The sequence below is a fragment of the Pelodiscus sinensis genome, chromosome 19, assembly GCF_052426305.1.
Source record: "Pelodiscus sinensis isolate ZL-2025 chromosome 19, ASM5242630v1, whole genome shotgun sequence".
NCBI lineage: Eukaryota > Metazoa > Chordata > Testudines > Trionychidae > Pelodiscus > Pelodiscus sinensis.
Genome location: NC_143070.1, coordinates 30,531,491 through 30,557,173, shown reverse-complemented (window position 1 = coordinate 30,557,173; position 25,683 = coordinate 30,531,491). Strand labels below are relative to the sequence as shown.

Sequence of the window (25,683 nt, the reverse complement as noted above, 5' to 3'; positions counted from 1 at the left end):
ACACATGAGGGGTTTGCTGACATTTTAAGAATCCCTGTACCATAGAAATCCTTGACTGACACACCTGGAGGTGCAAATGTTTCACTTAGGATAATCAACTTTTTAAGGGGGCACTTTTTAAGGGGGCACTTGAGATTGAACCAAGGACCTCTACAATCGGCACTCAAACACTACCACTGAGTTACACCCGACAGTGGTTGTACTTTTCAGCCCAGTGTTGGGAACTTAGCACCTGGCAGCACTGCCTGCATGAGCAGGTGGGGCCTGCAGGAGCAGATTGTCATCCTGAAGCAGGAAGACCAGGAACTCCCCCCAATACTTCTCTAGACCCTTTGCTCCCAACACAGGGTGGGGGGGGGGGGGGCTGTGTGCCTCCGGAGGAGTGACCCACATCATATCCCCAGCATTTCTGCCCTTCATGGATGGACCTTTGGGGGCAGGCCCAGATGCTCCATCCTCTCACTCAACTCCTATCACACACTAGAGCAGGGCAGCACCCAAGGGTAGGGCCGAGCCATGGGGTGCTGAGCAAGGGGCAGAGGCTGCAGGAGCTGAGAGTTTCCCTAGAGCCCAGTGACCTATAATGAGGCACCAGGCCCAGTGTCTCTCTCTGAAGGCGCAGAAAGGGATTGACTGGGGGCAGGGAGAGTGGCTCAGGGCTGTGCAGCTTGTTGCCTGGTTAGGGGTGTGGCCAAAGCACAGGCCTCGCTGTGAGCAGGATTTGAACCTGCACAAGGAAATCCTATTGGATTTCTAGTGCAATGCCTTAACCACTTGACCACCACAGCTGTGAAGTCAGCAGTGTCCCAGGATCAGGGAAAGTGGTAACTAATCCCAGTGCCCAGACCTGACCTCACCCGCCCCACAGAATTCACACAGCAAACCTGGCTCCAGAACAGGGCAAGCTTGGGGGCTCATTGCTGGGCCCTGGGGTGAAGCATTAAACCAGCCCCCCTTCTACAGGGCCTGTGAGTGTTGCTGTCCCTGCTGTACAGACAGGGCCATGGAGGCAGGGAGAGATTCACTGAATGGGCCAAGGTCACCCAGCGAGTTAGAGCCCAGGTCTGCCCCCAGCTCCCTGCCCCACCCACCGATGTGCTGACTCCCTCACTGCCAGGGGGCTGTTTGCATTGGCCTCTTTTGCTGTCTTTTCTGCTGTGAGACATTGGGACAGTTGGCCAGGGCGTCCCGCAGTTGCCATCTCCCTCTGTGCAGGTGCTGTCCAGAGCCCCGACTAGCAAACGCTGACACTGCTGTTAGATCCAGACTAGAGGGGAGAGTTTAAGGGTTATTTCGGAAGAAGGGTTTTCTCCCCAAATAACTGCATCTAAACAGTGTTTTTTATTTCGTAATAAAGTATTTTGAAACAGCACCCGGACACGATTATTCAAATATAGCGCAGGATATTTAAATCCCGGTTTCATTTACAATTTTGAATGTCTCCATTTGCATCCCTCTCCTGAAGGAGACTGCAAGTGTCGACATGTCCTGGGTGTTGCAACCTCCCAGCACTCACCTGATGTTCCCTCCCCGCTGCCTGAAGACGTTTGGGAGTCTGCCTCTTGCTTGGTCCTGTGATGTGTCCCTGAAGAGGTCTCTGGGGGCTTGTGCCTGAGAAATGGCTCTCCAAAAGGAAGAAGTGCTCCATCTTAGGCAAAGGACCCAGAAACAACACTTTATGGCAAAAAACACAAGGACGCTCTTGGTCCGCATCCCTGGGCCACAAAGAGTATCCAGAAGTCACTTCCCCACCTCTCCCTTGGCTGCTCTAGAGCTTAGCCCAAAGGCCGATAAACTCTACTCTCCCACTCAACAACCTCTGGGACTCCTCTCCCGCCCAGCTCCTCACACCACGGAGAGTGCAGGGCAGCCACTACCCCAGAGTCACCACTTCTGGTCTCTGCCTAATAGTCAAGAAGTTCTGCTTTACCCAAACCACACAGGCACCCTCTCGCCTCTGGCTAGCCTCATGGCAGATGTAGCATTTCCTCACTAATTTTCCCAGCAACTTTTCAGGCAGGCATTGGTGGTATAGTGGTGAGCATAGCTGCTTTCCTAGCAGTTGACCTGGGTTTGATTCCCAGCCAATGCAATGTAAAGAAGGAGCATCAAAGCTCCTTGCTGAGCTTTTATTTGAACCCTGATAAAACAGGTACAAAAGGGTTCTACAGCTGCGGGCTGCCTCTCACCCCTCTTCATCCTCTCCGAGAGCATGCACAGTAATGCAGTTCCTCCCTCACATACCCCTGCCGCAATTCCTTGCCCTTGGCTCTGACTTGGTAGGATGCGGGGGTAGGAGGGAGGTGACCTTTCTTTGCTAGACCATTGGCCATTTGGCCAAAAATGTCCAAATTCCTCCGCATGGACTGCAGGGCCTTCAGAGACTCCTCCTAGGACCACAGCTCCAAGAGGGTCGTTATCTGTGGCCCAGACTATGATGGTGCCTGGTGTTTGCTGCCCCTTGCTTGATTTGATTCCCAGCCAATGCAAGGTGGGAAGGGAACAGGCAGCCTCCTGGGGGAGATCTTCTTTAACCCTGAGCAACAGGCACAAGTGGGTCCCACAGCCAAGGGCTCCCTCTCACTGCTTTTCGTGGGGAGCAGCTCAAACAAAACTAATTTGGCTGTTGTGGGGTCTGCATGGGGCTTGTACCCGTGACCTGGGCATTATTAGCATCAAGCTCTAAACAGCTGAGCCAGCAGGCCCAAAGGTGGCCCCACAACATAGGGAAGAGAAGAGTTTTCCCTGCTATTGGGGAAAGCAGGCCAGGCCAAGGCCCTTTTAGCCCCTGGGTCTGTGCAGGCTGGAGCCTCCTCTTACCAGTTTTCTGGCCTATTTCCTGAAAAGCTCACAGTCTTTTGCCTGTTTCTGCTTCCCTGTCCATAGCAGGCAGCTAAAGGAGGGAGACAAGGGTAGAACAGTCACCACAGCAAACATATCTGTGGCCAGCACAGGGCTTGAACCCATAACCTTGCTATTATTAGCTTCAGGCACTAACCAACTTTACTAGCCAGCCAACCCAAACACAGCTCACAAATAGCCCTTTTAGAAAGGCGTGTCCGGCAGCTGAAGGGATGTCTCTGCAGCTGCCAATGGCTCTTCTCTGACAGGGCCACAAGTGACTCACTGTGATGTGGGGTGGCTAGTCCAGCTGGTTTGACATTTGGTCAAGGTGGCTGCTGGCTGGCATGGTGCACTGAGACCCAGGGCAAAGAGGCAGCTGGAATCTCTCGCTATCAGCATCTTACCTCCCAGCTTCTTCCCTGTCAGCAGCAGCCACAGCCCCTTTCAGACCCTGGGTCAGCCCAGCAGTTCCATGGGTGGCCAGGGGGGGCCTCTTCTGTGTCCCAGAAGGACCTGGGAAAATGTGAGCAAAGGAAGCAACAAGGCACCACTGGGAGTTGAACCCAGGCTCTTCTGTTTAGATGGAGCAAGCTAAGCCATGGTGCCCCCCTCAAGCTGTTGGGTGAAACTACTCTATGGTCCCAGACAACACCTTTGACTCCCAAAGTGCAGCAATTTCCTTCCAGCCCTGGCTGTGTCTGCGGCTGAGCTGCACAAAGGAAGATACAAGATCCCTGCTGGGGTCTTTGCCGGATGAACATACCTGAGGAAAGAAGCTGGAAGCGCAACAGACACACAAAAGGGGACGTGGGACAGTTTGAGTCACACACACGGCAGGTGGCGCAGCTCAGCCAGGGACCTTACCCACTCACAGAGCTTCACAGCTTCTCCACACCCCGAACCCCACCAGGCAAACTGCCCCATGGGCCTCGCCCGCACCATGCTCAGGGCCTGGGGTTTTTCTGTCCTTTTGCCAGACCAAATAACTAACCACCCCACTGCTCTGGAGTCTCTGCCTCTCATGGGCCTTCTCATCCTCAGGTCCACTTTGTCTCCAGACAGACTCTGCTCTGCCACAGGCTGTCACTCCTGGGCCTTCTAGAGCAAAATGTGCCTCTTCGTTCTGACTTTGAATACCTGGGGTTTTAGGAACCAGATCTGCACCTAACACAAGCTAGTGAGGGGGCTGAACAGCTTCTGCGGCAAGGGAGACAGTAAGTGCAGGGCATCCTTGCCAACTATTTTAGAGAGTAGAGGAATGCAAACTCTTTGTCACGGAAAGGAGACTGTCACCCCAGGTGGGACTTGAACCCATAATCCCTGCCTTAGGAGGCCAATGCCTTGCTCATTAGGCCACTGGGGCACACAGAGAAGCCTGCCAGGGAAAGAAATTCACCCTTCTAAATGGCCCTTCTTCAACTTTTAGCTCATGATTAAGCCCCTTTGAAGAAGCCAGATACACAGGAAGGGCTGATCACACCCCTCTGAAAATCAGCTTTCCATGGGTATCTGTAGCTGGCTCCAAGTCATGGGCCTTGACATCTCATCTCCCTCCCGAAACCAGGGAAGTGTCTCCCACTGCTGCAGCCTCCTGAGGCTCTATGGCCGTGTCTGTACAGCAGGGACAGCAACACTCACAGCCCCACAGGAGGGCCCCTGGCAGCCTCTGATGTTCCGTGTGTGAGCCCCAGAACCAGCCCTGAGTGAGGGGGGCAGAGGGGGAGCAGCTGACACATGCCAAGGGGCTGGCCAGGGGCAGGACATGAGCCTGCAAGGCAGCAGTGACATCACAAGGAACTTTTACAGCACCTCAGCTTATTGGCTGGGAGGCAGTGACCTCACAGAGCAACCATGGCAACAGCCAGGTGGGACAGGGGCAATTTCAGAGACCCCCATGGTCTGGCTGCCTGGAATCTCCTTTGTGAGGTTTCCCCTTGAGGGCAGAAGGGATTGAAGGTCCCATCTGGGAGTGTCTCTGTGGAGGGAAGACCTGGAAGCAGAACTCACCTCTAAGGCAGCCTCAGACCAAAGCACCCAGGACTCCTCTGCATGAGCGGTGAAATGGTTTGCTGAGTGAATTCTGTGGGTCAGGTGACGTCAGGCCTGGGCACTGAGATTATTTACCAGTTTCCCTGACTTGCTGTTACTTAGAGCTGTCATGGCCGAGGGGTTAAGGTGTTGGACTAGAAATCCAATAGGGTTTCCCTCCGCAGTTTCAAAACCTGCTCACAGCGAGGTCTGTGTTTTGGCCACAAGCCTTTCTAGAGCAACATGGTACCCAGACCCTGAGAAGAACGTGGCCTGTCCCATCAGAAGGGACACCTGCAGAAGGCAACAGAGGCTACAAAAGCAGGAGAGAACATGGGTTGCAGGGTCCTGCCTAACAATAGGAAAACCAGTCTGGCTTTTAGCAGAGCCACCTCCCCATGGACACAGCCAGGGGACCAAGCAGCTCCAGTGGCCCCTCCCTCTCCCCAAAAGCCAGCCCTGGTTGGGTAAAAAGATGCTGGGCCCAGAGGCCTCCCTTCACCTGGCAGAGGCAGAAGTGATGGAGACAGGCCCAGGGGTGTGTGGGCTACAAAAGCCTCTTGATCCCTTCTCGACTCCTAACAGTGCAAACATCAGGGAGAGTAGCTCAGTGATAGACTACAAATTATATGAGCATTACTTCAAATCCAAGGCTGTGTCTACACTGGGCCACTTATTCCGGAAAAGCAGCTGCTTTTCCAGAATAACTTGCCAGCTGTCTACACTGGCCGCTTGGCCGCTTGCTTTTCCGGAAAAGCAATGATGATCTACTGTAAAATTGTCAGTGTTTTTCCGGAAAAACTATGCTGCTCCCATTCAGGCAAAGTCCTTTTCCGGAAAAACTGTTCCGGAAAAGGGCCAGTGTAGACAGCACAGTAGTCTTTTCCGCAAAAAAGCCCTGATTGCGAAAATGGCAATCGGTGCTTTTTTCCCGGAAAAGCGCGTCTGCATTGGCCATGGACGCTTTTCCGGAAAAAGTCCTTTTCCGGAAAAGCATCCTGCCAACGTAGACGCGCTTTTTCTGGAAATACTTATAACGGAAAACTGTTCTGTTTTAAGCATTTCCGGAAAAGGGTGCCAGTGTAGACGTAGCCTTAAGGGTACGTCTAGACAACATGCCTCTGTCTCTGTCCAGCTGGCCGGCCGTTAGGGGAAACTTCCTGTAAGGCGAGCAGGGTGGCTGAAGAGAGGCATCAATGGCCTAGGAAAGTGATGTGCTTCCCGGGAGATGGCAGAAAAAGCAAAAAAAAAGAACCCCCCCCCGTGGGCCGGGCCAAGCCAAGCCTGAGCGTGGAACAGGGACCGAGCAGAAAAAAACACAGAAAACTAGCAATGCTTGCTACAGAGAGAAAAAGGAGTGAGAACAGAAGCAGCAACATTCCCTCTCCGTTTGTCTTGGTCATCTATCAATCTATTTTTCACAGCAAGCCCCAGAGGAAAGCACAAATGCAGATCCCCACTACTACAAATAATGCAGTCAAGTTTCTCACATTTGGGGAAATCACAGGGACCAGCACACCTACAATGCAATGGATTAGCCTCCCCCTGGGAAAACCACCTTTGTGATCATGATATTTTCCTACCAGGTAAGTATGATCTCCACCTGCACAACCACCGCCTGCCCCCCACCGTCCAAACTCTTTCACATCATGGGGGACGCCGCCTCGTGCACCCACACCGCCGCGCCCCAAACGCTCCCCTACCGCCCGCCCCCGCCTCCAAGCCGCCCCCGACACCCACATCGAGCCCCGCTTGCCCAACGTGGGCCCCGCTCGTCAGCCCGCTTCCGCTCCCACAAGCCTCCACTCGTGCCCACATCTGCATACGTGCTCAAGCCGCTCCTCCTATCTGCCTGGGATATGCCCCCACCTGACTTTCTGCCTGGGCCCAGCACTCTCTCCCCTCTCCGGCCTGAGCCCCGCTTCGGCAGCGAGGAGCCCAGTGGCGCTGCTGCACCCTGACTCTCGACCCCGCTGGCGCTCTCCCCGGCTGCGGGCCGCACACCCAGCAGGGGCTGGCTCGGGCAGGAGCCGCCACTCGGGAGGCACCGGGTCCGTGCGGCTTCCGCTCTCGCCCCGACACCCCTGGCCCAGCCGGGCCTGTCGCCCTCCGGAGCCAGGTGCATCCGGACTGTGTCTACACTGGCCACTTATTCAGGAAAATCAGCCGCTTTTCTGGAATAACTTGCCAGCTGTCTACACTGGCCCCTTGAATTTCCGGAAAAGCACTGACGATCTACTGTAAGAAATCCTTTTTCCAGAAAACTGTTCCGGAAAAGGGCCAGTGTAGACAGCACAGTAGTGTTTTCCTCAAAAAAGCCCTGATCACGAAAATGGTGATCAGGGCTTTTTTGCAGAAAACCGCATCTAGATTGGCACGGACGCTTTTCTGCAAAAAGTGCTTTTGCGGAAAAGCATCCTGCCAATCTAGATGTGCTTTTCCGAAAATACTTTTAAAGGAAAACTTTTCTGTTAAAAGCATTTTCGGAAAATCATGCCAGTGTAGACGTAGCCAAGCAGTATGCAGGTAATCAAATCGTTGAGACAATGCCATTTCTGGTTGAAATGGCAAGACACTGTTTTTCTTTGTGATACTGTCTGATACCCCTTTTGTGTGCATTGATTCTTTGGCGAAGCATCTGAGAGATTTGTCCAGTTATATACATTATCTTACCCATTACAAAGATAGCTTCCCCAATTATCACCTCTAATATCATTAGCTCACAGACATTTACCTCCCCCGTCCCATCTCTCCTCTGTTCTGAAATTTGATTTGTCTTTTTTTATAGGTGTTCACTTTTTTTGATTGTATCCTTTGGCTACGTCTAGACTGGCATGATTTTCCACAAATGCTTTTAACGGAAGGCTGTGTCTAGACTGGCCAGTTTTTCCAGAAAATCAGCTGCTTTTCCAGAAAAACTTGCCAGCTGTCTACACTGGCAGCTTAAATTTAGGCAAAAGCACTGACGATCTCGTGTAAGATTGTCAGTGTTCTCGCGCAAATATTATGCTGCTCCGGTTCGGGCAAAAGTCCTTCTGTGCAAAACTTTTGAGCAAAAGGGCCAGTGTAGACAGCCCAGATTTGTTTTCCCCAAAAAGCCCCGATCGCGAGTCTAGATTGGCACGGACGATTTTCCGCCAAAAGTTCTTTTCCACCAAAAGCATTCTGGAAAATCATGCCAGTCTAGACATAGCCCCTCTTGTTAGCACTACATGGGCTCGTCTACACTGGCCCCTTTTCCGGAAGGAGCATGTAAATTTCACCAGTCGTCGTAGGGAAATCCACGGGGGATTTAAATATCCCCCGCGGCATTTAAATAAAAATGTCCGCCGCTTTTTTCCGGCTTTGAAGTAGGAATAAGACCCTCCGGAAAAGGGCACTTTTTCCGGAGGATCGGGGCCAGTGTAGACGCTCTTTTCCGGCTTTTTTAAAAGCTGGAAAAAAGCGGCGGACATTTTTATTTAAATGCCGCGGGGGATATTTAAATCCCCCGCGGATTTCCCTACGACGACTGGTGAAATTTACATGCCCCTTCCGGAAAAGGGGCCAGTGTAGACGTAGCCCATAGGTCTATTTTTTGTTTTAGCTAGACTAGACTAATACAACTATTACTATTATAAAAGGTAGCACACCATAAGGTACTACAACATTTTCAAATAAACACAGGCACCTACAGACCTCATTACAAAAACTAATAGTTCAGTTCTGTTTTTTTACACCATTGGGTAGCTTCACTGGAGTGAAGCCTCAAAAAATTGAGTACAAACTCATAAATGTTCCTCTCCACGGAAATCTTTAGTAAAAGGCGAAAGATTTATACAATTTGAAGAGAAACCAGAGTATACTGCAGTTGCTGCAGAGGCACTGCCAGAAAAATGGCGTCTGTTTCTCAACTCACGGTGGCTACACCGGACCGTCTGCAAATCCCCCCCCCCCTCTGCAGCCTGTTGCTCTGCCACGCTGATAGCCCGAGTTTTGCGTGGGAGCCAGGGGCTTTAGGAGCAAACTCTGCCCCATGGACGTGGGTGGCGAATCACTGTGCGCAATGCATTGTGGGTATGTAAATGAGCTCCCCTGGGTACACCGGAGCTGCTGCCAGTCCCACCACTGTTTCTGGGTGCAGGCTGGTTCCCCGTGGGCCCTTGGGCTGGTAGATTGGGGGTGCCGGGCTCTGCACTTCCCTCGGGAGGGGCAGGCGGGCTTGGGGCTCTGGTCGCTGCCGCGTGTAAGGGCCGGGGAACGAGCCGCTGAACTGCTCCGGGGAAGGGTAGGTCAGCCACGGAGCCTACAGAGGATCCAGCCCGCCCCGCAGCAGCAAAGTCAGCGGCTTCTCCCCAGCCTCCAACGCTGCAGCCTGCACCTGTGGCCCTTCTCGGTAGCCCACCCGCTGTGATCGAGCCAGACCCCGGGACACCCGAGTGCGATTCTCCCCCGCCTGGGCTGGCTGGTGCTGCCCCCAGTTTGCTCGCGCTGTTTAAACACCTCAGTCTCCGCCCCTAGGAGCTTCCGCTCCCTAAAGGAGCTGGGTTGGTTCCAACCTTCTCAGGAACGTTCACAGCGCGGAACAGAACAGGAACAGCCGTGCTGGTGATGAAACCCTGGCACGGGGTCTAGCGTGGGGTTTGTAACCCCCTCGTCTGGGAGCGTCACTGGAACAATTCTCTGACACGCTGTGCTTCTATTGCATTATCTACACAACGAGTTTTCTCAGCAAAAAAAGGTGCTAATTAGGGTCTCATTTGCATGAGTCATGATCTTATTTGCATATTTTCTGGCAAACTGATTTTGCACTGGGGTTGTTGTGCAAAACAAGCAGTATGGAAGTTTTCTTTTTGCACAAAACCCTCTTTTTCTGAAAGATCAATATACCTCTTTTGGGGGGGGCATAAGAATCTTTTGGGAAAAGGGGGTTTTGTGCCAAAAAAGTGTTCACACTGCTTGTTTTTGCACAAAAATCCAATTGGCAGAAAATATGCAAATGAGATGGTGACTCATGCAATTGAGTCCCCCATTAACATATTTTTTAAGGAGAAAACTTCTAGTGTAGATGTAGCCTCTGTGGCTACGTCTAGACTGGCATGATTTTCCGCAAATGATTTTAAGGAAAAGTTTTTCCATTAAAAGCATTTGCAGAAAAGAGCATCTAGATTGGCACGGACGCTTTTGCGCAAAAGCACCTTTTGCAGAAAAGCGTCCATGCCAATCTAGATGCGGTTTTGCACAAGAAAGACCCAATCGCCATTTTCGCCATCGGGGCTTTTTTGCACAAAACAGTCCTGAGCTGTCTACACTGGTCCTCTTGTGCAAATACATTTGCGCAAGAGGGCTTTTTTCCGAACGGGAACAGCATAGTATTTGCGCAAGAACACTGACAATCTTACATTAGATCATCAGTGTTCTTGCGCAAATTCAAGTGGCCAGTGTAGACAGCTGGCAAGTTTTTCCGCAAAAGTGGCTGCTTTTGCAGAAAAACTTGCCAGTCTAGACATAGCCAGTGAGTTACCAGCAGTGGGGCTATTAGTGTCGGCATCTAATTAATTGCACCATTAGGCCACGTCTTCACTCTGGTGGAGATTGCTGCTGCAATCCATCTTCCAGAGCTTGATTTAGCAAGTCTAGCTAAGCCTCACAAAATCAAACCCCTAGGACACCTCCTGCTCTTTGCTACTATCCTACTCCCACTGAGAGGGCACCACCAAGCTCAGCTGAAGGTAAAACAAACTCCAGATACATGTTGAAGAATAGTGGGAAGAAAAGACCCATTGATCTGGCAAGAAGGCACCACTGGGTGTTGAACAGAGGATCTCCTACTTACTAGGCAGGCGCTTTAGCCAGCTAAGCCATGGTGCCCTCCTTGAAAGCAGCTTTAAAACTGTTCTACTTTATGGTTCCAGACACCCCCTTCCCATTCCAAAGTGCAGCCGTTCCCCATTCCCCTCCAGCTCTTGCCATGACTCAAGGTCTGTGCAGCCCAAGACATTAGATTGGCAGCTGGTACCCAAAACCCTTTTGTCAATTGTAGCAGCAGGCCCCAAAGGGACAGACCCAAGACAGCCGCCTGGTCCTAAGGCCGGGCCTGCAGCCAGGGGGAGGGAGAAGAATCTCTCCTTTCAGCTGGAGTTGAATCAGCCACCTAAGGACACTTGCCCAGCACCCGCTACAGGCCTCTGCTCTGCCAGCTGAGCTATGGAAGGTGCCTGGGGCAGGCTGCTTTGCCCAGGTGGCCCTTGGACGAGTGCCAGGGCAAGAGCCCCCCGAAGGGGCCGGCCTCCCAGGGTAGGGGCAGAGGAACCCAGCAGCACAGGGTGTCACAGGCGCTTCACCCGCAGAAGGACCCTTGAGTGATCCAGGCAGAAACGCCGCGTCTCGCTCCCTGCAGCTCCCCTTGCTGCCCTGGCAGGCGCTGCCCCTTCTCCCACCGGCCTGGGCCTGGCCTCCCTCCCCCGCCCGGCACCACAGAAAGCCCCTTGGAGTGAGCCTGGGCAAGCCAGAGGCCTCAGGCCTGTCCCCTCTGAGGGGCTTGTGCCTCGGCCTCCTCTGCCCTTGGTGCCGGCTCTCCCGGCTGCCCCTGAGCGCTGCTGGCCAAAGGAGGCAGCAAGGCAGGAGAGGGGGGAGGAGCAAGTCCCGCTGAGGCCGACAGCTCGGGCTCAAGCCTCCAGCACAAAACCTTCAGCCAGGCCCGTGTGGCTCCCTCCTGCCCCCGCACACGCTCACAGGGGGAAACGTGCCCCATGTTCCATCCCTGCGCCAGGCCTGGGCGACGGGCTCAGCCCTCCAGCAGCCCACAGGGCCTGTGAGGGACGGACTGAGAGCAGGGCCCCACTGACACCCCCCGTCCTGCCCCACTGGCCTGCGTGTGGCGCTGGCACGGGACAGGCAGGAACGGCAGCCGGGGAGAAAGCAGCTTGGACTGACGGGCGACTTTCACTTGCTGACCAGACTCCCAGGCCCTGAGCTCTGGGGCAAGCCCAGGGGGGCAGGAGAGGGGGTGTGAAGAAATTCCAGGGGAGGGGGAAGAGGTGACCCAGCCCTCCCCTCGTCAATTTTTTTTCTTTTTTGCTCAACAAGTTTTGCTGCTATTTGGGGGGGGGGGGCATGAGGGTTTTTCACAAATCAAAAAGGGGGGGAGTGATGCTGAAAAGTTTGGGAACCACTGCAAGGGGATGACCCAGCACGGACTAAAAGTGAGTGCTCCAGGTGAGGTTTGAACTCACAACCTCAGCATGCCTTTTACAAGTACTTCTTTATAAGTACTGTGTGCTAACCCATTGCGCCTCTGGAGCAGATATTTAAAACATTTCTTCAAAGTCCTTAGAATGAAAAAGTCAAGAAGCACAAAGTGGAATTGAAGTTTCTGCCTGTGCCCTTGTTCTTTCTTTTCACAGGCAGAGCCAGGGGGCTCCGTGCATCCAGAGACCCCTCCCTCTTCCTCCCTGGTCTCTGAAATAACCCTCCCTAGTGGGGCACAAAGCTGCTGGGAGTGGTGGAGGCCAGAGCACTAGAGATGAGTTGCACGTGGGTCAGTGCTCCCTTTGCACATGAGAGGTAGCAGGATTCACTCCCATCTTCTCCCACCTGCTCACTGGTGCTGAGGGGCCGGCCCCTTTCCTGCTGCCCCATCTCTTATTCCCACTCTTTTTCCCACAATGCACTTTGTGCAGGGACCATTGGTCTTTGTTCCAAGGCATGTGGCTGGGAGCCAGGACCCTTCCCAAAGTATACAACTCCCCCGCCCCCCGTTCTGCTCACACTCTCTGCCCTGCAGCTGTGATGGAATCAGTCACTGAGCACAAGTCTGCTCATGAATCTCTACTGGGCCTCAGACAAGCAAAACCCCCCTTAGTGAACCTCAAGACAAGGAAGCAAAAAAGCCTGGAGCACAAGGACCTCCCAGCAACCACCCCAGCCCGTCCCACTGAGATTTAAACTCAGATTGGAGGATTCAGAGTCATTAGTGCTGCCCCTTACACCACGGGACCTACACAGAAGGCCTGGGGTAGACACCTGGGACACTCAGCTCTCAGACTGGCCTCTGCTCTCCTGGCTTCCCTCCAGCTGCTTCATCTCTCAGGACTGTCTGGCTACGTCTACACGGCACGTTTATTTTGGAATAAGCTATTCTGGAACAGTTTATTTGAAAATAGCACGTCTACAATGCAGGGAAACCTCAAAATGAGTCCGAGGAGGCTTCCCTAATGTAGACGTGTTACCTTGATTTAGAGCCCCAGGTTGAATAACTTAGAATGGCCCTAGGGAGGGGGTATTTTGAAATAGCAGAAGTGGAGCATGTACACGCACCTCATTTTGAAATAGCTATTTCAGAATAGGCATTTTTCTGCATACAGTGAGGTCTACAGAAGTTGGAATCAGCCTTCCGTTATTTCAGAGTTATTTCAAACTAATGGAATTGCTGTGTAGACTCTTCCATTGTTATTTTGGAATAACGGCCATTGTTCCAAAAGAACTTTTCCGTGTGGACAGAACCTCTGTCCTGCCCCAGTTCTGCTGCTTTCAGGAAAACTGCTTGTTAGGACCAGTCACAATCTAGGGTCAGTGAGGGACCATCCCAGCTGAGATGTGTGTTACACAAAAGTCTCTTGTTCACTACCCACTTCTCAATACTGGCTGTAGACACTGTTCTCACATGGGGGTGTAGCTCAGCAGCAGAGTGTTTGACTGCAGATCAAGTGGTCCTTGGTTCAAACCCAAGTGCCCCCTGAGAGAGTGTTGATTTAATGAAGACATTTACCTTGCTTGGATTTCCATTGTATGTGAACTGTTTAAATCTGTGGTCACCAACAGGTTGATGGCAAGGCCTTGAGCAGTGGCTTGCAAGGTGTCCTGTCTGCCCCGCCCCTTCCTTGGAGCGACCTTGGGTGTGAAAGGTTGGAGACCACTGCTCCAGTAGCACCTTAAACCCTAAGAAAACATGTAGATGGGATCGTGAACGTTCGTGGGCACAGCCACTTCTTCAGATGACCGGAGTATTAGAGTCTAGATCCCAGAATAAATAAGGCAGGGGAAGAAAAAAGGAGGGAAAAAGAGAGACACACGCTAGGTCTGTACTACACCCTTTTCCCACAAAAGCTTATGCAAATGAAGCTGTGCTTCATTTGCATAATTAATTAGGGGCCACTTTGGCACAAGAGGTTTTTTTCCTGAAAAACTGAGAAAGAGCCGCTCCTGCACAAGAGGGTCCCAGCCGGGGCCGGTCTCTGCAGTGGGGGTCCCGTTGCCTCACATGCAGCAGCTCCTAGGCCAAGTGCAGCCTGTAACCAGACCATTTATTTCATAGCTATAAACACGTGATTTTAATGGCATGTTTGGCAGAATTTAAAAATAAACTGTCAGAGTGTGTCAGAGGGGGCTGGGGACAGCAAGTGACGGACAGGAGGAGAAGAGAGGGGGCGGGGCTTTGAGGAAGGGGCGGGGCGTAGATCTTCGCCTGTTCGGGGTGGGGAGGCGGCAAAACCTCCCCACGTTGCCCCGCAGCGATGTATCTGCCCCGCCCCCATCTGACACGTCACCTGCTCCGCCCACTTCACCTCAGCGCCTCCGAGTCCTCCTGCCCCGCCCCCCCCCCCGCGTGGCGCTGACCGGAAGCCGAACCAGGCGCGCGGCGAGTAACGGCCCCAACGGCTCCTTCAGAATTCCCGCCACAGAGTCAGACGCCCAGGCGGGCGGGGCAGGGAGCGGCGGGCGGGACGCACTGAAAACCCGGCCGGCGCGCGGCAGAAGAAGGGGGGAGGGGTCGGACCGCGCGTGCGCGGCGGGTCAGTGACTCCGGTCTGGGATCCGCGCCCGGGCTTAGCTCTGACCCGGAGCTGCCTGGCCCCGCCCCCGCCTCGCGCGATTGGGCGCCCGGGCCGGGCGGCAGCAGCGAATGCAGGGGGCGGGGCCGGCACCGCGTGTCACGACGCGGGGGGTTCCGCACGTGCCGCGGAGCCGGAGCGGGGGCGCTGCTGCGAGTTCGGCCCGACGGGGCCTTTCCCCGGGGTGAGAGCGGGGCGGGGCCCAAAGCGGGTCACAGCCCGTGTCAGAAGGGGGCAGCTGGGGGGGGCACAGAGCCTCCTGGGGCCCATGGGCCTGAGCTTGTGGGGCCCGAGGGGAGGGGAACACGAGGGCCTGGAGCAGGGTCTGTGGCCGCTCTGGGTCCTGCCCTGGGGCGGGGGGGCCCTTATCACCCCCATTCTCCACCCCTCCTGGGGCAGTAGAACACCCTGTGGGGGGGGGCAGCCCTGACTTAGCTGCTGGGGGACACTGGCCCCCAAATGGGTCCTGTCTCTGCTGATCGTTAATGACGGGGCGAGTCACGTGCCTCAGCAGCACCCCAGTATTATTGGGGGCAAAGGGGGAACAGAATTTGATTGTGAAACATGAGGAGTAAATAAGGGGGGGATTAATCCCACTGCCCCTCTCCAGTCCCTCCCCAGTCCCCGCTCGCTGTAGGGGACACAATCCTTCAGCTCCTGCCTACGCCTATAAACGGAAGCAGCGCCGGCTTCTGGGTGCCTTAAGAAACCCCTGGCCCTGTAGCATCTGAGAGACTAGCAAAAAATCTGGAGAGTGTCATGAGCTTCCGTGGCACAGCCCACTGCCTCAGACGGCAAACACGGAGCAGTGGGCAGTGCCCGTGAAAACTCGTTGGTTTTTAAGCTTCTTTTAGTTACAGACTAACACGGCTCCCCCTGAGACTTTTAACCAGGCAAGGTGTCTGTGTGTCTGCCTGGGAGTTTTCTAAGGTAGCTTGGTGCTTGTTTGGGGCATTTCTGGGGGTCTGACTTCTGTGGCGGTTTTTTAATTTCTGCATTTCCATCCAGCAAGAGTGATTGGCTCCGAGTTGTACAACCTGCTTAGAAAAAAATAAAGCAGCTTGAACAGGCTACGCTGCTTCCTCTGATCGGGAAACAAAACCAACCCGCAGGGCGGGCTTGCAGAGGGGCCATGGCTTCCGGGAACATGGCCAGGAGCTTCCAGGATGAGGTGACATGTCCCATCTGCCTGGAGTATTTCACAGACCCGGTGTCTATTGAGTGCGGGCACAACTTCTGCCGGGCCTGCCTCAGCCGGTGCTGGGGGGAGTCGGAGCCCAACTTCTGCCCCCAGTGCAGAGAGACCATCCCACAGAGACACCTGCGGCCCAACTACCAGCTGGGGAACCTCGTGGAGCTGGTGAAACGCCTGCGGCTCCCGGCGGGGCCAGAGCCCGAGGGGCAGCCAGGGTGCGAGAGGCACCAGGAGGCCCTGAAGCTCTTCTGCCAAGAGGATCAAGCCCCCATCTGTGTGGTGTGCGACAGGTCCCAGGCTCACCACACGCACACAGTGGTGCCCATTGAGGAGGCTGCCCAAGACTGCAAGGTAGGGACCAGACTTACAGGGGCAATTTCTCTGCAGCGCCAGAGCCCCCTGCATGTTCTGCCCTGCCCTGGGTAGAGCCAGGGGCCTGCCTGGGAACACAACCCAGCCACATGGAGCTGGGCCAGGCCCAGCAGCGCTGCTGGGCAGTTACCAAGGGCTGGAGGGGAACCTGCTCTGTGGTGCTGTTCTCGCTGGGCACGAGCCAATGGCCCCAAGCAGCCCCCAGAGCCGCTGTCTGTGTTTGCAGGAGAAAATCCTGAGCCGCCTGCAGCGTCTGCGGGAGGAGAGAGACGCGCTCCGGGGCCTGGAATCCGACTGGGATGAGGAGAGCAACAGGCTCCTGGTAGGTGCATAGCCCTGCCCAGCCGTTTTGCATGGTGGGGGAGGAGCAGTGACAGCATCAGGCTGGTCTCTGTGCTGGCTGGTGTCTGGGGGCAGGGGTGAGGCCTGTCAGACTGCTCTGTGTGCCCAGATGTGGCAGGGTCAGGCTGAGGGGAGATCTGTGCTGACCCCTGGGTGTGAGTGTCAGACACCCCAGGGATGCCAGCGGCTGGCTTGGGCCCCATTTCCCACGGCCTGGGCTGCACCTCAGTCTGTTGGTGCAGTGATGGGGGTTGGGGTGATTTTCGGTGACACTTCTGCCCTGGGACAAGCCCTGGGCCAGACCCAGCCGGCCGGGCAAAGACACAGAGTGAAACGCTCTGCGCAGCCCGGACAAGGTCCTGCCACTTCTCACGGCCCCGCTCACCCGCGACCCGGCCCCGCCCGCTCTGCGCCCCCAGAGGCAGACGGACGTGGAGCGGCAGCTGGTGGGTTGGGAGTGCGAGCAGCTGCAGCAGTTCCTGGCGGAGCGAGAGCGCCTCCTGCTGGCCCAGCTGGGGGAGCTGGACGAGGAGTTTGGGAGGAGGAGAAAGGAACACGCCGCCTGCCTGGGTGAGGAGATTTCCCGCCTCAGCGCCCTGATCTTGGAGCTGGAGGAGACATGTCGGCAGCCGGCGCTGGAATTGCTGCAGGTGAGACGGGGTCAGACGCGCTCGGAGCCCAGTGTGGGGAGGGGAGACCCAGAGTCACTAGAGGGCACACAGGGTAACTCAGGGCGGGGAGCAGGGCCTGGGGTGGCTGCAGGGCCTGGGCCCCAGGACTGCAGAGAGGCAGGAGTTTGAGCCATTGGGAAGGCTGGTGAAAAGGGCTTGGCTCCCCCTAGCACAGCCCTTCAGTGGGTCTCCCACCTGAGGGAGCAGCCTGTGGGGCAGGGGAGCAGTGTGACCTCTGTGGGGCAGGAACTGGGCTAGGCCTTGGGCAGTGACTCTCTGCTCTGTCTCCTTCCCCTCTAGGGTGTGAGAAGTGCCGTGAGCAGGTACGTCCGGGCTCCGTCTGCCCCTCACCCCCTGTCATGCTGGAGCAGGCTCAGAGCCCGGGCAGTGACTCCAGCCCCAGCCCCCCACAACGGGCCTGTCTCACCCTCTGAACCCTGCCTCCTCCGTACCCACCACCCTGGGGCCACTGCCGGGGTGTGATGCACCCTGGGAGGGGACTGCCCCACAGCTCTGGGCTGGGGAACCTCTCTGGGACCTGGCTGGTTCAGGGGGTTATTAATAGAGCTGAGGCTGGTCATCCCAACGGCCCAGCTGGGACCCGGCCCCAGCTTTGGCATGGCCCATGGGGGGCCTGTGGGGAAAGAGCCAAGTGTCCCAGGCCAGGCCTCGGGGGGGGGGGGGGGGAGTTTCCTCATCCGGAGCCTCCACCCCATGGCGAGTGACCCGGCCCCTGGGGGCTGAGCGGAGAAGCTGAGGAGCGGCTGGGTCTGGAGAATGGGCCCCTCTCTCAGCCCTGGGAGCGGCCCAGCCAGGTCCTAGGGGGGCACATGGGCCAGGCCGGGTGTGCGGGAGCTGGGCCTGGTGCTGCCTGGGCTGTTTTCCCTCTGGCTGGAGAGAGGCCTCCAGGCCTGGCCTGGCAGGAAAAACCCCCCTGAGCATCCAAGGTCCAGGCCCTGTGAGCTCTGCCTGTGGCCCAGCCCCCACCCGCTCCCCTGTCTGGCTTTGAGGGGCCGAGGCAGGAGGCCAATAACGCCCTCGTGTCTCTGCAGGGGCGAGGAGGCGACGTCGCCGCATCCAGCGCCCAAGTGCCCGGAGCTGGAGCGGAGAATCCGGGACTTCCCAGGAGAGAACAGTCTCCAGGGGGCCGTGACGGGATTCCTGGGTACGGGGCGGCGCTGCTGGGGGCTCCTCTCTCACTGTCTGGGGATGTGGGGAGGGGCGTGGAAAGGCCCAGCTGGGTCCCTGAGGCCCCAGGGTCTGCTCCTGGGGGGCTGGCGGGTTCCTGGGCAGAGGGAGCTGCACTGAGCAGAATGGCAGGATCCCAGAGGGACGTGGATGGTGGAGAACAGGCGCAGGAAGTGAAGGTGCCTCCCCCGCTGCCCTGGTCCCTGTGGCCGCCCCCTCCTGCTGCCAAGCAGAGTCCCCCAGCCCAGCCTGCGCGAGCCCAGGGGCAGGGAGGGTTTCTGGGGACGCTGGGAGCTGGTTGCCATGGGAGACGTCACAGACTCAGGGCCCGAGTCCCAGCTCCCTGGACGTTCGCGGAGCCTCCCTAACTGACACCAGCCGCACGCCTGGGCCCGGTGTCTGAACCCCTTGGGCCAGACGCTCAGAGCTGGGCAGGTGCCCAGTGAGTCACACAGGGGCCTGGCGGGAGTTTCAGCAGCCCCGGAGCAGCTTGGGCCCCGAACTCCCACTGGTGCCATAGGAGTTGGGCACCTCCCCTGTGGGGGTGCATGTGAAATCCCAGGGGCTGTGTGGCTGGGGGTGGAAACATCTGAGAGAAGCTGGCTCTGGGGCCTTGCTCCCCAGGACCCTCTGGCAGCGCGGGGCAGAGCTGGGCCGTGAGCCCTGGGCACTGCCCCCCCACTGATGGGTTTTTCTCTTCCCTTCCAGGGGCGCTGGCTGCGGAGAGAGGTGAGGATCCTAGGGTGCTGCCCTAGCGCCGGGCACAGCAGCTGCTGGGAGCCTGTTCCCCCACCTGGAGCAGCCCCATGGCTGGGCGGGTGTGAGGGAATCGGCGCAGGGGGGAGTCCAGCCGGGGAGCATGGGACAGAGCAGCCGAGGGGAGTCAGAGGCTGTGGGGAGCCAGGGCAGAGCTGGGGGTGGTGGAAGGAGCCAGGACATCCCTGCTCCCGCTCCGGGGGGCTCTGCGGTGGGAATTCTCACCTCTCTCTCTCCCTCTCTGCTTGTTCCAGGACTCAGGCGAGCCCGAGGATTCGCAGGTAATTGGCTTTGCACTGGTGTCGGTGACGCCATCTCCCGCTCTGGGGAGTGACTGGCTCCCGGAAGCCTCCCCCCCCCCCCCCCCCCCCCGCCTCCGGCACTGTGCCAGTGCTTCAGGCCTAGGAGATGGCCCGGCCCTTGGGAGAGCAATAACACCAGACCCTTGGGCTCACCCCAGTGCAGGGACCCCACAGGCAGGGGCTGGGAGTCGGGGGGCCTCACACACCCTGCTGGCAAAGCTGGAGCCTGGGGAGGGGCTGGGGGGTGTTATGGAGCCGGGTTGTGACTCCATAGCTAAGGCCAGGAGCCGCTTCTCACCTGAACCCTCTCATCCCCCCTCGGTCTGGGGCAGGAAGCGGCTTCCTGGCAGGGTCCCCTCGGCGCTCTGCAGCCTGGGGAGAAAACTCCGGGCGTGTCCAGCCAGTGGGGCTGGGCCCAAGGCAAATCCAGGGTCTGTCTTTGGGCCCTGTCTCCTGTTTAATTCAGCTTCATTTTTGCACACGAGGTTTTTGCGCAAAAAGGCACCATCTAAACCTCTCCTTTTATGCAACAGTCTCTTGTGCAAAAAGCGGCTGCTCGTTAATTATGCAAATGAGGTGTGGCAGTATTCCATGCTTTGCCTCATTTGCATATTTCTTGCACAAAACAGCGCAGTAGCCAAGGGGTTTGTCTGCTCGGCCCAGGGCAGTGAGTCTCCAAGCCAGGGGGAGCACACAACAGAGGGGTGGCTGTGTCAGCACAGGCCGGGCGCAGGCCCTAATACCTGGGGGGGCTCAGTAGAGAAGGTCATGTGAGAACAGCCCCCAAGCTCTTCAGGGCTATTTAGTGCTGGGGCACGAACCCCATAACCAGTGTCTGCCCTTCCCGGCTCTGGCACGCGCTGCCTGTGTAGCCAAACCTGCCATGTCTGCAGAGCCTGGTGTGAGACCCCCAGCGCGTCTGCCTCAGGGCTGGACGAGGGAAGCCAGGAGGGTGTCTGGGGCAGTTGCTAGCTGCCCCCCTGGGCTCTGGGAGGGGCTCTGTGGCCAGTGCTGGTGCTAGGAGACGCCGGGGCAGCAGGAGAGGGTCTGTGCCGCTCGCAGGGCCCAGGGGACACGTCGCTCTGGGCAGAGAGTTCAGGCTGGAGCCGAGTCTCTGGCAGCCGGGTCTGTGGGCTGAGATCAGGGCTGGGGGGATTTTCCTGGCCAGGGCACATTTCACAGCCGCTCTGGAGTGTCCCCGCTGGTGCTCTGAGCCCGGCCTACCCATCATCACGAGGGGCTGGGGCTGGGGACAGTCCCTCCCTGCCAGTCACTGGTCCAGGGCGCCTCAGCTGCTCAGAGTCCAGCCCCAGTGACCTGCAATTACTGACCCATAACTCAGTGAGGGGAGGGGCGTGGCCCCGGCACAGCAGTGTCTGAGGCTGTGGGAGCCGGGTTCCCTTGCACTGATGCAGCTGCCCCCGTGCAAATCCCCAGTGCAGCCACGTGGGTGTGAACTGGGACTGGCCCCCAGGTGAAGGGGGCAGGAAGTGGAGAAATGGCCACTCCCTCATACTCCACTCATTGGCAACAGCCCATTGGTTTGCAGTTGCACCCCCCTCCCATCCCCCACTGCCCTGCCCCTCCTTTCAAGTAGGAATAAGGGATCTTGCGGAAAAGGGTTTATTTTCTGCAAGATCCCGTCTAGACTGGCGCTTTTCTCCGGCAAAACCCCGAGCCGGAAAAAAGCGGCAGCCATGTTCATGCAAATGCCGCGGGGGATATTTAAATTCCCCGCAGAATTTGCAATTCCAACTGGTCTCATTAGCATCCCTTTTCCGGAAAGGGGTGCCAATGTAGACACGGCCTTGGTGCTGAGAGATCCCCTCCCCCAGGCAGGCCCAGTCCAGCTCTGCTGCTGCCTGTCACTCAGACACTAAAAGGGTCCCGGCATTTCCTGACCCCACATGGCACCTCAGTGGTTTGTGCCCAGCCCCAGGCAGAACGGATCCCGGGCAGCCCAGCTCTGTGGGCCGGGCCCCAGGCAGGGCAGGCGTGTCCCTGGCAATACAGGCTGGGCCTGGTGCCTCCCTCACGAGCTGTTGGAGGTGGGAGGCTCACTCACGCCCTACTTACAAACTAGTGGGTTGGCAGCCAGACTAGCCCCACGGGCACAGACAGCAGCCGGGAGAGCTCGTCCGGGCCCTGCTGACACACCCGCCCTGCGCGCTCAGGGGAGAGTCAGGAGCTGCCCAACGGATCAGCAGAGCGTTCACATGGCCACAGCCCGTGTGTCTCCTGGGCGCGCCTCAGTGCACGTCATAAAATGTATTCCACACACGGCTAGGAACAGTTGGGAGGGAGCACTGGTGTACACCCCCCCCCCCCCAGGAGTCCTAGGGAAATCCCAGCTGGAACCTGCCCCTCCCTTCACCCCCCTCTGTCCTCATGGTGCCTGTTCCTCTTGCCCCCATGGTCTCCCTTCTGCCCTTCTCATCTGCCCCTCCCCTTCCCTCTCACAGCATCAGCCTGTCCCCTCCCTCCCCCACCCCGACACCTTCCCACCCTTCCCCCGCTCCTCCTGCCCTTTCCCTTCACTGTCTCCCCTTGGCCCCTGATAGCCCTGGTGCCTGCTCCTCCCCCTGCTCCATTGCTGCCAGCCCATCTGCTTGTCCTCTGCCCCCCATTCTTACCCCTCCCCTGGTACCGCTCTAGCCCCCTGGCGCCCACCCTTCCCTTCCCTTCCTACCCACTGAGGATCAAACTGTCCACCCCGCCCCCATCTCTCCCCTGCTCTCCCCTTGGTGCTTCCGCTTTTTCCTCCTGCCCTGCCCCGCCCCGCCCCGCCCCGCCCCCTCCCCTCAGCACAAGCCCCTTTCCTCTCCCCACCCTCACCCCTGCTGCTTGCCCCCTCTCCTCACACTCCTTCCACCGTCCCCTTAGTTCTCCCCTGTCCTCTGTCCCCCGATCCTGCATCCCTTATCCTCCTCCAGCCCCTGGTACCAGCCCCTCTGGTCACTGCTCCTCTGCCTCCCTGAGGCCCCTCTCTGCCTTCACCTCCGTCAGAATCACAGAACTGGCAGGGACCTCGAGAGTCATCGAGTCCAGTCCCCTGCCCTCACGGCAGGACCAAGCACCATCCAGACCATCCCTGACAGGTGTCTGTCCAACCTGCTCTTCAATGTCTCCAGGGATGGAGACTCCACAACCCCCCCAGGCAACTTATTCCAGTGTTTCACCCCCAACAGGCAGAAAGTTTTTCCTCATGTCCAACTTCAACCTCCCTTGCTGTAGTTTGAGCCCCTTGCTGCTTGTCTTGCCCTCAGAGGCCAAGAAGAACAATTTTTCTCCCTCCTCCTGTGACACCCTTTTAGATACTTGAAAACCGCCCTCATGTCCCCTCTCAGTCTTCTCCTTTCCAAACTAAACAAGTCAAATTCCTTCAGCCTCCCCTCCTAGCTCATGTTCTCTCGACCTTTCATCGTTCTTGTTGCTCTTCTCTGGACCCTCCAATTTCTCCACCTCTCTCCTGAAATGTGGGGCCCAGAACTGGCCACAAGACTCCAGCTGAGGCCTGATCAGCGCAGAGCAGAGCGGAAGGACGACTCCTCGTGTCTCGCTCACAGCGCTCCTGGGAATCTGCCTCCCTGGTGCCTGCTCTTCCCTTTGCCCCTCGGCCTGCCTGGGGTCTCCTCCCTGGGCCCCCCTTTGGGTCCTGTGGTGTAGGCCCCACCCCATCTCTGCCGCACTGGTGGCCATATCTCCTCCCCCCTCTGCCTCCATAGGGCCTGTCCTTCCCCACACCCCTCTGTCTGCCCCTGTGCCCCTCTGCTCCCTTCCTCCCCCTCTACTCCCTGGTGTCCACCCCTCCCTCTGCCCTCCTTACATCTGCCCCTCCACCCAGCCCTCCTGGGGACTGCCCCTTCCCTCACCCCTCTGTCCCCTTGTGCCTGCTCCTCTTGCCCCACATTGGTCCTATGGTTGCTCTCTGCCCCATCATCTGCCCCTCCCCTTTCCTCTCCCAGCATTACCCTGCCTCTCCCCCCACTGACAGCTTCCCATCCCTCCCCCGCTCCTCCTGCCCTTTTCCCGCTCTGTCTCATCACCGGCAGAGAGGCCCTGACTCCCCTCAGACAATAACACCCCCCCCTCGCACAGCGATTAACGGGGGGGGGGAGCAGGTTAATTTCCCCCTGACCCCAGGGACCCGCCCCTGCCCCCAGCCCTGACTCTGTGACTCTCTCCCCAGTGGACGTGACGCTGGATCCAGACACAGCAAATTCCAAACTCGTCCTGTCTGAGGATCGGAAAAGTGTGAGACTTGGAGACATGCACCAGGATCTGCCCGACAACCCCGAGAGATTTGACCCTTGTATCTTTGTCCTGGGTGCTGCAGGCTTCATAGGCAGGAGGCGTTACTGGGAGGTGGAGGTGGAAGACAAGACAGGCTGGACTCTGGGGGTTTGCAGGGAATCTGTGAGCAGGAAGGGGAAGGTCATATTCACACCTGGGAACGGATACTGGGCCGTGTGGCTTAGGGACGGGGGATACAAGGCCTGCATCTCCTCCCCGACCCCCCTCCCCGTGAGCGCCAGGCCCAGCCGGGTGGGGGTTTTCCTGGACTACGAGGCGGGCGAGGTCTCGTTTTACAATGTGACTGACAGGTCCCATCTCTTCACCTTCACCGGCACCTTCTCCGGGACGCTCCGCCCTTTCTTCTGTCCCGGTCTCAATGCCGGGGGCACCAACGCGGCTCCCCTGACCATCTGCCCGGTGCCGGCCCTGGCGGGAGGGAATCCCTGCCCCTGACAGTGACCCTGCGGCACCGACTGGCCCCTCCTCCCAGGGGCAGGGCTGGATACTGCAGGTACCTGGATGTTTTGTGCCAACCAGTCACTGCCCCTTTCCCTTTGCTACTGGAGCTTCCACTGGAAAACCAGACACCTGGCAGCCCAGCCCAGGCTGGGTGAATGGGACCCCCTGGTTGGAAGGAGCCCAGACTGCTTTCCATCGCCTGTCCTGGGTTTACTGCACCCAAGCACAGGGTGAGGCTGGTAAGAAACACAGCCAGACAGTGGGTGGGGTTTGCTGCCCTCACCTTGCCCCGTCCCCTGGGCCAGGGTGCGCAGATGGTACGGGACGGGGGAGGGGACCTCACTTCTCTGTTTTCTACTGCTGTGAAATCTCAATGTCAAACATGAAAGAAAAAATGTCTTCTAATTTAGAAGCCTGTCACTGTAACAAGGTGTCGGCACAACATTTTCCTTTAAATTTTAACAGTTTTTTATTAAAAATCAATTTTTAGAAATGGAATTATTGACCTTTATTCTTCCCTCATGTCTATATCAACATCTGACAGGTTTACATTTGTATATATCATGTGTATTTCAGCTGTGACACTTCAAGAAATCCAAAACATTTCACTGAACCCAATTCATTATGGCATTGTCCAACTGTTCAGTGACAATGTCCATGTGTCATAACCAGCACAGCGACACACGTGTGTGACTCTCCCTCACTCTCATCTTGATTGGCTCTCTCTAGACAGCAGAGCACATACACCCCATACAGCGCTGCACCTTTGAACATTCATAGGTGAAAAAACATAGAACGAATTAACCAATCTTGTTTGTAACATTCTTTGAACTTCTGGCTGCGTTAATTCCTGCGCTTTTCAACTTTCTAGCCACATATAATTGGTAATCAAGATATAGCCCCTCCCTGCCTGCTCCTGCATCATTTAATATCACTCCTTCCTCAGTCTGACATCCTGCCTTCCTCTCCATACAAATCTCTGCTGCAATATCCTCTTTCGTTTATTTTTCTGTAGAAATATTATTTGCAGTCAGTGTCCACTGTTGATTTCAGAGCAGCATTGGGCTCTTCATGTCCTTGGTTTTAAAAACACAACAAATACAGTTTGGTAAAGAAACAGAGAAGGGATCCTTTTACCGAGTCTTCACAGATTAACTTAATTGTATTAACGGCGCTGGCATGTACTGACTTATAACATGGAGTGTGGTGAAGCTTTCTTCCCAGGCATAAAGCAAATGAAAAAATGATATTTTTGTTTGTCATACATTTAGGGGATGTCTGCACAGCAGTGTTATTTCAGAATAACTGTCTTTATTTCGAAATAACACGCGCATTGCAACAGCGAGTCGTTATTTCGAAGTAATGTCGACCTGGGGGGACCGTGTCTCTCATGGTGGCGGTTTGTTAGGCCAGTGTAG

The 25,683-nt window shown here is 56.7% G+C and overlaps 1 protein-coding gene and 4 non-coding genes across 5 annotated transcripts; 3 read left to right on the top strand and 2 right to left on the bottom strand.

Moving 5' to 3' along the window:
• Positions 1–2,020: 2,020 nt before the first annotated feature.
• TRNAG-UCC (transfer RNA glycine (anticodon UCC)) lies at positions 2,021–2,092 on the top strand. Its single transcript has one exon. It is a non-coding gene; the product is annotated as a tRNA-Gly (tRNA).
• A 4,212-nt stretch (positions 2,093–6,304) lies between these two features.
• Positions 6,305–6,466, bottom strand: LOC142820576 (U1 spliceosomal RNA). Its single transcript, XR_012897802.2, has one exon. It is a non-coding gene; the product is annotated as a U1 spliceosomal RNA (small nuclear RNA).
• A 2,133-nt stretch (positions 6,467–8,599) lies between these two features.
• On the bottom strand, positions 8,600–8,715 carry LOC112544845 (U5 spliceosomal RNA). Its single transcript, XR_003088168.3, has one exon. It is a non-coding gene; the product is annotated as a U5 spliceosomal RNA (small nuclear RNA).
• Positions 8,716–13,518: 4,803 nt separating this feature from the next.
• TRNAC-GCA (transfer RNA cysteine (anticodon GCA)) lies at positions 13,519–13,590 on the top strand. The gene has a single exon. It is a non-coding gene; the product is annotated as a tRNA-Cys (tRNA).
• Positions 13,591–14,451: 861 nt separating this feature from the next.
• On the top strand, positions 14,452–24,411 carry LOC149522879 (zinc finger protein RFP-like). The gene is made up of 9 exons (XM_089771109.1): positions 14,452–14,868; positions 15,693–16,230; positions 16,478–16,573; positions 17,013–17,243; positions 17,565–17,587; positions 18,317–18,429; positions 19,161–19,181; positions 19,463–19,489; positions 23,700–24,411. Exons 2-9 carry the CDS (start codon positions 15,817–15,819, stop codon positions 24,257–24,259), a joined length of 1,485 nt encoding a protein of 494 aa, XP_089627235.1. The 5' UTR covers positions 14,452–14,868; positions 15,693–15,816; the 3' UTR covers positions 24,260–24,411.
• Positions 24,412–25,683: the final 1,272 nt, after the last annotated feature.